Source organism: Accipiter gentilis, chromosome 7 (genome assembly GCF_929443795.1).
Source record: "Accipiter gentilis chromosome 7, bAccGen1.1, whole genome shotgun sequence".
In the NCBI taxonomy this organism is placed as follows: Eukaryota; Metazoa; Chordata; class Aves; order Accipitriformes; family Accipitridae; genus Astur; species Astur gentilis.
In genome coordinates this window covers 4645664-4658578 of record NC_064886.1, presented here as the reverse complement: position 1 = coordinate 4658578, position 12915 = coordinate 4645664, and the positions used below count along the sequence as shown (strand labels likewise).

The window sequence follows — 12915 nt, the reverse complement described above, 5'->3', positions numbered from 1 at the left end:
AGCAGCTTTTAGGAATGAAAGCATAAATTACCTAAAAGACTGACGACACAGAGCTTATAAGTTCTTGAATCCATTTTGATTCAAGCAGGCTGGCCACACGTCAGACTTTAATTGCAATCGCCTTTATCATGTTGAGCACAGCTGCAGCCAACTCCTTTTATTGCAAGTTGGAGGTGACCTACAAGCAACCAAGTTGGTTTTTCATATGTGCAACATTTTGGTGAACCTCAAACACTTCTGCCTCTCCCTGGAGGTCACCCTGACTGGTCTCAGCACTGCCTAACTGCTTGGTGATGAATTCCCTCCTCGTCTATCCCAGCTCCCCCACAGCAGCACTGTGCCATTACTGGCTTTGTTTACAGCAGCCGAGATAAGAAGCAAACTGTGCTTCCATGCAGAAGAGGCAAATCTCCTGCGAGAAGAAACTCCCTGCTGGGTAGGTCCTCTCCGCAACAGCTCCCTCCCAGAAGAGCCTTCCCTGGTGGCAAGGTGTCCTGGGTGGAGCACCCTGATGGCAGTGGCATTTCACTGTCAGCAAGGTCTCCACAGAGGCAGCTCCTCACTGCAATAATTCGGATGCTTAGCATAACTTTTTCATTTACAAGGAGCGTATTGCACAGCTTTTTGCTGAGTTATTAGATTTGCAGGGATGCTAAGTGAGAACCGTGCAGCTGACAGGTACACGGTGCTGCAAGACCTTCCTCAGTCAAACAAGAAATATTTCTGGGGCACATCATTTCCATTTCAGTCTAGTCCCTAACAGCAGAATTGTTCCTGAATCTAATTCATCCTGGGATCACTGTAACACCTCAGCACAGAGCAGACTGCGGGTTGAAGCCTAACAGATACACATGGCAGCTTGCAGATGACGTCCAGCTGGGCCCAAGCATGTAGACACATGGGCCGTGCTGACGTGCGACATGATGCACGAACACACAGCTGAGGCCCAGTGTATCCACTCACAGACAGAGGCATGGACAAACAGATTACAGAGAAAAACATGCTTTTGTACCCAAACACATACCAACAAAACTAGATGCGTGCATACGCAAGGATGGATATACATGAAAACACACACGTCTACATACAGACTTCTGTGAGGACATCCACTAGCAGGTATGCACACACAGGGCACCATACAAGCAGGGATACGTGTGTGACGCACACAAATTCCCCCCCTATACACTCACAACAAACTTTGCATGCCTGCTCACGCACCTCAGGATGTGCACATAGAGACAGAAAGAGCTAAGGACACACACATGCTTCAGACGGACTCATTAGGTGTACATATTCTTACACACCAACAGGAATACGCACAGACGCATGCCCATTCACATGTCCATGAATATATGTCCCTACAGAAATGACCCACATGACTAGACTCATGCAGATACCTCTCAACTGAAGCACATGCACACACACACACAATCTCACACATATACACATACTTAAGATTCCTGTACAGAAGATGTGTACCAGCATACTGTGCACATTGAAAAGCACAAGCTTGCACGTACCCAGAGGACAGCTATACACACGCACACAGAGCAGGACACAAGCCTACTCGTGCATGCATATGCACACATTTATTTACACACACGTTACGGGTCTCAGCATCCCGGGCTCTAACAGCTGCACTTGCATGAGCAGCTCTTACAAAAAAAGTCTGGTGAAGAGAGCTGAACCCTTCATACACACCTCTGTGTTTCTCCCACCTCCCATTCCCATCTGCCCACGACGTCACCCATCCCAAGAAGCAGGGCTGGAAACGCACAATGCACTTTGATTCAGGGAACATACCTTTTTTGAGAGGTTTCTCAGTGGAGACTTCACACAGTTGCCCATAATATGTTGAGTCTGCCTTTCCGGTGGACTTGGTTATAAAGGAACTGAAGCAATTGATCCCATTAAAGGTATTCCTTGGGAGCAAAGCAAGAAAGGCAGTGCCAGGCAAATCCAAACAGCTACTGGCTGCTGGGGCTTCCCTCTTCAGGGAGCTTTTTCTCTCTCTGCCTCTCTCTCTCCGTGTTTTTACTTTATGTTCACTTTCTTGAAGAGATGAAGCAGGAAGGAGAGGGAGGGGAGAGAAACAGACAGAAAGAGAGGGAGAGAGAGAGAGAGTGAGAAGGGGAGAGAGAGGGAGGCGGATGTATAATCTACATCAGATTAATGTTCAAATCCCTCCCACCCCCCTCAATCTGCAGGCAAGATTGTTTCACTCATGAGAGAGGGCTGATTCAGGGAGAATTAAAACAGAGAGGCACCGCAAGAAGCGATTTCAGTGATGAGTTCAGTGAATCCAGCTAGTTTGGGTCCACACAGCCTCTGAACATCGCATCCCTACCCACCCCCCTTCTAAGTCCTCTCGGCTTTTCAATCACCAGAGAGCTAGGCTGGCCAGAAGGCAATCCACTTAGGGGCTTGAAGCAGAGTCCAGAGCTCGTTTTGGAGCAGAAATGGACCATTTATCTGGGTGGGACCTGTTTTAGCTTATAAATACCAGCAGACATAAAAGTCCCTCATTCTTTTCCTGCCACGGTGGAAGCAAGCCTGGAGGCACCGGTCCAGGGACCCTCCAACACGCTCAGCCCCAGGATAGTAATTTTTAACCACAAGGGAGAGACCTTGAGCCAGTCTTGCGGTAAAGTTTTTCCAGCTTTCTGCAAGTAGAAATCAACTGGCGGTTTACCTGCATTAGTCTGCCAAAGGTGGGCTCACATCTGAATCTAAATCTGAACAGCCCCAGGCTAGATAATGTGAAGCAAAGAATTTGGATGTCAGATCCATCCATTCCATTTCCAAGCACCCAAGTCCTGGAATAAATAAGAGGCTCCTAAACCTAGAGCCAGCTCTGAGCTCTGGATTTTAGGCGTGGTGTGGTAACAGAATAAACTCTGAAAGAAAAGGGATGAGTCCCCAATACATTTTCCTCTGATCTCAGGCTGAGCATAAGAGCATTCGGTCTGAAAAAAGATTTCAATTGCATAAAAAACTCACCATCACACCCAGGCAACAAGATCTGAACATGATAGTGAATGCGCCCTTAGCTGTGAAGCTACCACAGCTGCAGCTCCATAGTGATAAGAAGCCACGGCATGAAAAGCTACCTCCTTCAAGAACTGTGAAGACCAAAATGACACTGATCCTACACCCTGTCTGTGCAGCAGGCTGGTTGGACGCTCAGGCATTCAGCCGAAAGATTTTACAACTTTCTTTGCACATGTAGTTCCAAACAAAAGGCTCTACAAGACCTAACCCATGGGCTGAATGCTTGCACAACAGGTTTTTTTGTGCAGGAGCCAAGGACTCACTCTCCTGGCACCTCTAGGGCTGTAGGACAGAGAAGGATGAACTACTAATGTCATAACAAAGCAGGGATTTCTCTGCTTCCACCCTGATGGTGCTATGGCAAATTAAGCATGATTGCAAGGTGAATCAACAGTTGCTTTAGAGCTTAGAGGCTTCTTCCACCTGAGGAAATGAGTTTAGGAGTCCAACCATGACAAGAGTCAACAGCTTCTCCAGTTCCAGTCGCAGCCAGAAGTGCACGGTCATGGGGGGTGGCGTTTCTTGCTCTTCCTTGTACTAACCACTTCCCAAGAGTGAAGGCAGTAGAACAGCCTCCTCTCAGATGCCCTCAATGTCTTCTTCACTGCATGGCCTGGAAAAGAGCTGCACAAAGGTCCACAGGCCCTCCAAAGCAAGAAGCTGCAGTAGTAGATACTGAAAGACACCCCTTGTACCCAGGGCAGACTGAGGAAGGGACAGAGGGGATGGGGAAACTCTGGTCTGGAAGACCTCCATAGCAGAGTCCACCCATGATGAGCTGGGAAGCGAAACTGTTCCTGAGATGGGCCTGTCTCCTGCTGTCACGGTCTGAAGACCCCTGGCACTGGGGAAATATACAGTCACTCCTGTGCCAGCCCTGGGCCTCGCAGCAGGGGACTTTCCAGGAGGATGCCAAACTCCCAGCTCCTCTCAAGGCTGCCACCTTCAGCTCTATTTCTCTTTCCCCTCTTAAAGCAGCTAATGGGAGGCTCACCTACCCTCAGCCAAACTGCTGGTCATTAATAAAGCCCTCTGTCAGCTGGAGCCATTCCCCAGGCTCCTTGTTTACTGACGAAGTGCTTGTCTCCCTTGAGCAGAAGCTGCCACACAGCGAGCTGAGGCGCCTGGGCTCCTTCCCGAGACAAACGACTTCAATTCCAGAGCAGAGAGGAGAGAGAATCGCCTCCTTCCTGCTAATGAATCTCCCCCAACAGGCAGCGTGGAGGCCAGGAACGCTTTGCAATTGAGAAGTGCCCATCTCCCACATCCTCCCAGAGACGGGGAGTGTCTCCTGCCAGGAGAATTCATCACAGCCCCCAGACTGCCACGGGACAGCTTTGGAGGGCCGCCGTTGAGCATGTCTTACAGACCTCTAAAAGCCTCTCAACAAAAGTTGAGGTGGTCACCCTCTAAATATTAGCTTGTACCGGAGCATTCAGAGCCAGCCACCATGGCAGGCTGGCGTGTTCGCCTGCTCTCCTGCTTTTCTTTCCTGCAGTTGCAGGCAGTTGTAGGAAATGTGCAGGGCAGAGTGAGAAGGCTGAGACTTGCTGCCAGGCTTGGCAGGGAGTTCGCAATCCAGGAAGGGAAGAGGTGATGGGAGCCCACTTGCACCATGTTTGCAACACAGTCACAGTCCTTCAACTCTGCAAGAACTCTGGCAGAGCTGCAAGAGGCCTAAGAGACACTATCATAAACAATTTTCTTATCTCCTTGTTCCCAGTGAATCTCTTAAGAGCAATTGGGCAGCACATCACAATCTAGCAGACAGACCCTGCGGACCTCTGAGGAGGAAAATCACGCTCTACATTGGGATTTTGTTCCAATCACCACTACGGGCAGCTTAGAGATAGGCAGGAAAGTGGAGTTGGCAGAAAGGTCATTAGAAGATTAGGTTAGAAGGAACATATTTTCTCCCTTCCTCCAACTGAGGCTGCTGTAAGAGAACAGGGTGCTCAGAATAAGTGTGTCAAAAACATTTGTGTGTAGGTGCTGATCTGTGGGTATGCCTATATCTGGGGTAGTCAGTATGCGTGTGGGAGGGCTGCACATGCATGTATACTGGTTTTCCCACACTGTTCTTTGTGGCAATCACACTGTTCTTTTAAGGTCTGGGGCTCTGTTGTAAACTTTCTAAAAATTGGTAGGAACTTTGTGAAATGTGAGTCTCGCCTATGCGCCCGCATCCCTTCTTCTCCCCTGAGGTCCAGGGTGGAGAGCAGAGACCTTGGTGGATGTGGTTTGGCACAGAGCGAGGTCTCGGCTCACAAGAAAGAAGCGTTTGGCACGTTGACTGACCTGAGCACAGAGCAGGGAGGAGGCTGGGCGACTTGGCATTGAACAGGGAGTGATTTAGGTGGTTTAATATGTCTGGATTCTTTAAAAAGCAGCAGTGCTGTGCTTCGGGCTGGCACCTTTGGCAGAAATTCTCATTTCATAAGAAAATGTTGGATCCCACCATAGCTAATCACTCGGTAGCTGCCAGAAACTTTATCCAGTGGCATCAAATGATCCAACAGCCACAACAGAAAGAACAAAAGTCAATCCAAAACTTGGGATTGCTTATCAGACTGTAGGTTTGCTTGGCAAAAATTTCCAGTGGAAGTATGGATTTGTACAGGGAGGCTGTTCAGATGCCAGGCCCGTTTCAGTGCCCGGTCTTTCACTTGCTAGAGCATTGTATCAGATGGTTGTTCTCAACACAACACAAACACTGCAACAGGCAAAGTCTGCAGGAGGTACCGGCATTAATGTCTGAGGGGAGTATATAGTAAAGCAGGGAAAACTCACTCCTAGCATCTTTTCACTGAAGTCCATAGTTTTACCTAAAAGCCCATTGCATGCTTCGAAGATTTAGTATTTTAAAATACGCCACCTTATTTAATTTATCCTAATAGGTCAAGAATTTCCAGTCTATTTTTTCCTATCACAGAGCGGAGAGGGCACATATTGATCAGTAGCTTTCAAATCTGCTCCCAACCACCCTTTAGCCGGTGGCTATAGATATGTATTTTACAAGAAACAACCCAGTCTTGTTTGCGGGATGACCTCAGACGAGCCTAAGCTTTTGGAATTGTTAACATCCTCCCGTTGCCAGTGCTGTCGAGGGCCTCATTTCAAAGCTCCTGACTGCTGGAACATACACTGGCACTCTGAACTTCTGCGACTGGCTTCCCTCTCTTCTTCTGTGTCAGACTCTCAAGTGCTTTTGCTGCACATCGAGTTGCATCTTCTAACCTCGAGTGAACCTTGGATGGTTCCATATTCCAGTCAGACAAGTACAGGTCCATCTCAAGGGGAGGCACCCGCAGGTATTGGTGGATGCAGTCCAAATCCTCATCTAGGGGGAGGAATATTTCTGCAGAGAGTTTGGGAACTTTCTTAGCTGTCAGCTGTTCCAGGAAGAAAGTGTTGCTGACTCATGCTGTGCATAATATTCTCCTCCATTAGAGCAATTGGATCATATTCAATCACAAACAACAGAAAGGTTATTAAAAAGACCAAGGATATTTTCCGTCCCTCTCAAGGTAACAAAGCCTGAACCGTCAACTTCTGTTTAGAACAGCTTTGTCTGTAATTAGCTAGCTTTATTCTGCATTAGATGAAAAGAGATGGGAACGTGCCATCTCCTGACACCTTCCATGCCGATCTGGTCCACGTATTTTGCACTAGCCCAACCTCCAAGTCCCGGCACAGGAGATGTGTTGGCCAGAGCACAATGTTTTGTGGCTATTTTCTGCTTTCAAGATCATCAATGGGCTACAAAAAGACAAGTACAAACTTGACAGCTCAGAAGCTGCTGTGACAATTTGCCATGTATACGCAGTACAAAGATTGTTTAAAACAAACCTTACATGGTCCCTTCTCTTTGCTCAGGAATATGAGAACTGTAAATCACTCTGTCCATCTTGCACTACTGCAAAAGCAGCTAATTCTCTTGGCCCTGGCTCCCTCACCTCTTTCCAAATAAAAGGGACGGGGGGTCAGCATTTGGCTGGCACACTGAGGTCCTACAGAAAGCGTGGCTGATTATTAGATGAGCAACACCTGGGAACCAATCCTAACCAAAACCCTGCAGCACTACATGAGATAGACCACCACAAAACCGAGGTCTGCCTCACTTCTGTTTTGAGTAAGGATCTGAGAGCACCTTTAGAACGATCAAACTGCATATCCCAGTACAAGATCTCTGGCTCTATCTCAACACAAGCTAGCTGGTCACAAGCTACCTAAACCCTTTTTGCATTATTTCAGCACAGCTCAGGGGGGTTGCTGGCAGGTTTCTGCTTCCTGCCTTCAACCCTTGTGACATGATGCCTCACAGTGTTACACGGTTGCCTGTTTCCTTCCAAGAGCAGAAAAGGTATTTAATCTGTGTGGGATGAAGCAATGCTGTATATTCTTTCCAAAGATGGATGCAAGGTGCAAAGTACTCTAGGGGAGGAATAGGCGGATATTAGAATATTGCTAATTACTTCATTCATAGATAGTATCGAGTTCATGGTCTTATACTGGCGCAGAAAGCTACTCAAAAACTAAATATGACCATACAAGCCATGACAGCTGTTTGTCTTTATTTCTAAGCAGGGCATTTGATTGAAATTGGAGGATTTCTCAAGTTCATGGGCACTGCTGTGCTCTCTAAGGTCACAGGAATGTCAGAGGATTATTGAAAGGGAGCCCAAAGTTAGCTAGGCATCTTTTACTGGATGCACACCATATAGCTGCTTGTTATTGGAAATCAATACCACTCATGGACTCATCAGGGAAAAACAGTTACTGAAGCTGTGATGCTACAAAGAACCACAGCTAATTCAGCTGACAAACCTGCAGCCCAGCCACTACATCTAAAGCTAAACTCTTCCCTGACACTTTGTTCAGACCCAATATTGCATGAAACAAAAATCAAGGCGGTAGAGGTTGATGGAATGCACAGTGGACTGATTTAAATGATGATTAATTTATTATTGAAAGATTTTCTTCTCTCAAAAGATAAGCTGAATCTAACCAGAAGGTTTGTGTATTTCAGTGCATTAGATCATGCTGTTGTATATTTCATGAACGGAATATTTAATGAATGTTCTTTTAGCTTGGTTTTATTTTGATGTCTTTCTATATCCTTTTAAAACAGATTTGTTTAAAAAGTAAATCACTGACAAAGATTAACATTTGCTGGCAGACCCACTGCAGGCAGGAAGCTTATCCATTGCCCCTCAGTGATTCTGTACGTCTGGCTCACATCCCTCAAACTCTTTACAAGCAATAAATGTGATAAATTTTTCTCCAAGCCAAGCAAGGGGGGAGCTGAGTGGATGTGCTCAAGCGGAACAATGTTTTTCCGTGTCTGTGTCCGTCACATATAGAAAACACGAGACGTACCTTGGAAGGTATGGTGGGTGTCAGCCGGCAGGGATGTATGCAAACGCCAATCGTTTTAAGCACAGGAACGCATATGCACGTAGAGAGGTGGTTGCGTAGTCCCGCAGAAGATTTAGCAGAGGCCGCACGCGTGCAGGCTGCGTGCGTACAGACGAGACAGGTACGGCGAAGGCTCTTAATGTCAGGCTACATGCATGGACGTGGGCTGTGGCAACGCATGCAGGGATGGAAGCACGGAGACCGTAGGAACCCCACGCGGGTACCCGGTCCCCTGTGAATACGCGCCTGGCGATCCGCGGGGTCACCGGCACCGGCTCCCGCCTACATCACGGGAACCGGGGGGTGGGGGGGGGCTCTCCCCGGCTCCGACGACACCCTCACCGGGCGGCCGGGGACCGGGCAGAGGCCCAAGCCCCGGGGTGCACGGAAATGGCCCCGGGGCAGGAGCCGGCCGGGCCGCGCCGACCGCAGCAGGGGGCGCCCTGGGGCCGCCGAGCGCCCCGGGCCGGGCCGGGCCGGGTCGGGTCGGGCCGAACCGGGGCCGCGGGAGCAGCCGACGGAGCCGCTGCCGCCCCGGGGAGCCCCGCGGGCACGGCCGGCGCGGCACCCGGCCAGGCACGGCAGCAGCTCGGGGCGTACCGCCGGCTGCAGGAGCGTCCCCTGCGGCCCCTCTTCCCCGCGGCCTTTGAGGACCCTTTTGGGGCCGGAACAAGCCTTCAGAGATGCCGTAAAAAGAGGGGGGGGGGGGGGGAAGTCAAGGGAGGGGTACGGTGTTTCTTCTGGGTTTTTTTGCCTCCTAACCTGTGCGGGCACGCTCTGTACCAGCGAGCTAAGTCTGTGCAACGGGATCGGCATCACTACAGCGGTTGGTCATCTTGAGCAGGAAGAAGTCTGTTCACCCCAAATTACTGTGCCGACTTAACGCTGTAAATGAATAGCTGTTAGAGACTGTCCTCAGTTTGCCACAAGCCCTGACACGCTGCTGCTTCACCTGCCTTACAGCACGGAACAACGCAGCACGCGAGCACCTGCAAACCCAGACCTTTCACCTTCACCTCTGCCATCCCGCAGCGCGACACCTGACAGTTTCCGTCGCTGGCATCGCCGCTCCAGCGCAGCCCAATGCGCTGCAGCCTCCCTCGGTAATACACGGGCGCAACTGAAAACTTCCATTACTGAGCCATTAACCACTCTGCCTCGGCTGAGCTGGCCCGAGCTCCCTGGCTTTCCGCTGGCGGAGCTCCAAGCGTGGTCCTGATGCGGCAACCGCTCTTGGGCAAAACTCCCGTTAGAATCAGCTGAAGCCAAAGCCATTGAGGGAACAAGGTCAACCTGCAGATGAGACCAGAAGGGTGAAAGGCTGGACATGGCACTTTTTCCCTACCTGCTCCTGGCAAGTTTAGAGGGGAATGTTCTTGGCTTCCCATGCAGGCAGCCAGAGGATACATCCCGCCCCAAAATGGGGCCACTTCTGTCATCCCTGTTTGCTGTAAGGTCCATTAAGACCTGTTAAGAAGAACTAAAGCCCATGAGTAAAGGAAGATGGAGCAGGACAAGAGAAGGAAAATTATACAGCAAATACAGAAAGATTCTTTCCCTATTTTAATGGTAATGCGGACACTGACATCAAAGCAGGAATGGGAGACAGTGCAGATAGGAGAGGCTTTTAACTCCCTGTACAAATAGAAATACAAAAGCCCCTTTGGCCACAGTGCTAACAGCAGAAGCCTGTAAATACTTAATGAGTCCCTACAGCATTGTTTGACCCCTCTGATCCCCATGCTACCAGAGGCAATTGACAGAAAACTGTTGGGGAATCACTTCACTGAAAAATTTAACAGTCAGGCAGGGTGTGAAAGCTAAACGGCTCTGAAAACGGTCAGGTCTCACATGGCAGGATCGCTTGCAAATTAATATTGCATAGCAAAGGCACGGAAAAAGCTCTTCTTAAAGGTGCCAGCTAGGCCAACACTGTGGCGGAGGAGGAATGAAGCGACAAGAACCAGTGGGTTTCTGTGCCGCAGTACCCATACAGCGCTGTGCCGTGAGCCCGATGCCAAGCTGCCGCTGTACCGCAGGTGCTGCTGCCGCATCACCACTGCCCCAGGAATCCTGCTGCCATAAAACTGTTGCATCGCAGTCCCTGCTGCCACCGCACTGCTGTCCCAGACTCTGTGCTGCTGTTGCTACTGTTGTCACATTAATAAACTGTGTCCTGCTGCCAGGCTGCCATCTCACCACCATCCCGGCTGCTGAGGAATCACTCCTCCTCTGCTGTTATGGACGCGCGACTGCTCGATACCACGCTGTTGCTAAACTGTGTCCTGTAGCCACACTATAGGCACTATAGGACCGTCATGCTGTTCTGCTCTGCAGGAGTGATAGCATGCTCCTTTTTGCTCCATGACACTCCTTTACCACTTGGCCGCTCCAACCCTATCCTGCTATCAGGCCAAAATTATATGAAACATCCTCCCCACGCTCCCTTTTCTCGCCACCTTCCCACTTTGCTGCATTATCACACATGCATCGCATCCCCTGCCAACTACACCCGTGAGTCACTGCACGGCTCTCACACTGCACTGAGCTACTGGGCACTGAGCTACCGCTGCAGGGCCACTTTAAAACACTGCTGTCCCGCTAATCACATGCATCATATAACCAGCCCGTACTCACACTGCACTTCTGTCACCAGGTAAGTCGGTGGCGTTGCCCTCATGCTACTCACAGCCGTGCGTCCAAAACTGCGGCATGGTGGTAACACCTCACTCGCTGCCTTCTGGTACAATGGGATCGTGCTGTCAGATCAGCGCAGCCCTTTGCTAATATCACACCAGAAGTAATCACTGCTGTATAGAATAGCTCCCGTCTGGAATATTGTATTACTACATCATTGGACCGCTAAACTCTTCTGTCAGGCTACAACACTACACAATTATCACACCCGTGCACTGCCAAACTCCTACCACATGGCACCAGTATCACATCTCTGTTCTGCCACAGGATTGCGTTACCACACCACTGCATTGTCAGTGCTGTGTTCTCCAGGCGCTCAGTGCTGTGCAGCACTGCATACTAACCCGGTATAAACTCCACAGCAGAGTGCTTTTCCGCAGCTGCCTCGCCGATCTAGTGTGCAAACATGTCATTAGACCAAGATGACATCCTGGCTTATACTAATACATCATTACACTACCCTACATTTGTTAATTCATGTACCACTCAATTACAAAATGGTAAAGTGCCCCAAAAGAGTATTATTGCTTTATTATATTAGAACATCCCTGCACCAATATAGCATAAGCCTAATTAATAAAATATCACTGCATCCTGTATCCTGGCAGTATCTTAGCATTCTCCCGGAGTACACACCCACAGTGCACTATATTGCTGTGCTGGTTATATAAACACAGCACTTCTGCCTTCACTCCGTCTTTTTTTCTGCTCAGCTACAAATCTGTCTCCCTCAGACACAACCCTGTAGTCCTGGGCTGCTCCTTTTTGCTGTTACTGCAATAATGACATCCTCCGTGAAGTCATCCCTGCAATCTTTTCTGCGTATCCGATTGTACCACTGGAGTGTCTGCATCTGCGACCACCTCACTGCACCACCGTGGAACAACAGGGTGATGATGATGTTCCACATCTGTAGAGCTGGGACAAGATATACTGGTGCTGCTGGACCACAGTGCTCTGCTGCTGCAGATATGCATCACTGTGCTCCTCTCCTTCTATGTACTGCAAATTTACTGTTTTAACTGTTTCACAGTAGGCTGTGTGGGCTGGAGAGAAGTTCTTGTGTTAAATAAATTGTCTGCTGAGCTGTTGCTCTCTTCTAATTACAATGTGGAGCAAACTGGTGTTAGAGCACCTGCAGCCTTAGACCGCAATCCTGGACACTTCTGCGCCTATGACCCTGCCTCAGCCCAGGCTGCAACTTGGGCTCCTGCAGGTTTAAGACCTTGCCCGCCTCAAAATATCACTCACGTTTTTACATAACGCTTAGCATTTGTTTCTTCACTCACAGAAACAAAATTTCCATCATTCCGTTCCATGACAGAATTTATCCTTGGGCCTTTATTGGTCCCAGGTTTTTTATATCGCTACAAAAAATCTTGACATATCTCTTCCTGCAACCAGCTCTTTGCGTATCCTACATTATAGCTCCCCTTCTTATATCCACAAATCCCCTATACAGCCCCACTACAGCCCACTCCTGAAAGCCAGTCCTAAAATCTCCACTAGATGGTCGTTCTCTCATAGTTACTTCAAACAAAGCAAGGGAGAGATGTCTACAGAGAGAAATGAGGATAAATAATATTATGCTCTAAAATAAAGATGTTGGCGTTTGTTTATGAGCACTGGTGCAATGTACCCAGTGAAAAGGTGAAAACTAGAATTGTATCTGTCTCTCTTCTGTAAGGGGCGTTGTTCAACACTGCAATTAAATTTTGCTAAGTTTATGGCTTTTAGAGGCGTCTTACG

At 49.0% G+C, this 12915-nt stretch overlaps 1 protein-coding gene across 5 annotated transcripts in view; it reads right to left on the bottom strand.

The window, feature by feature from the left end:
• The window catches only part of CABP1 (calcium binding protein 1), a 54861-nt gene that overhangs the window by 11942 nt on the left and 30004 nt on the right, over positions 1-12915 (bottom strand). For 2 of the 5 annotated variants that reach the window (XM_049806182.1, XM_049806183.1), the window contains one exon: positions 1804-2052. The exons of 2 other annotated variants lie outside the window; for them this stretch is intronic. In XM_049806182.1, coding sequence (XP_049662139.1) covers positions 1804-1848 — 45 coding nt within the window. In that variant the 5' untranslated portion in view covers positions 1849-2052. Of the gene's footprint in view, positions 1-1803; positions 2053-11106; positions 11329-12915 lie in introns of those variants that run through there. One more of the 5 variants, XM_049806184.1, reaches the window with a different exon arrangement.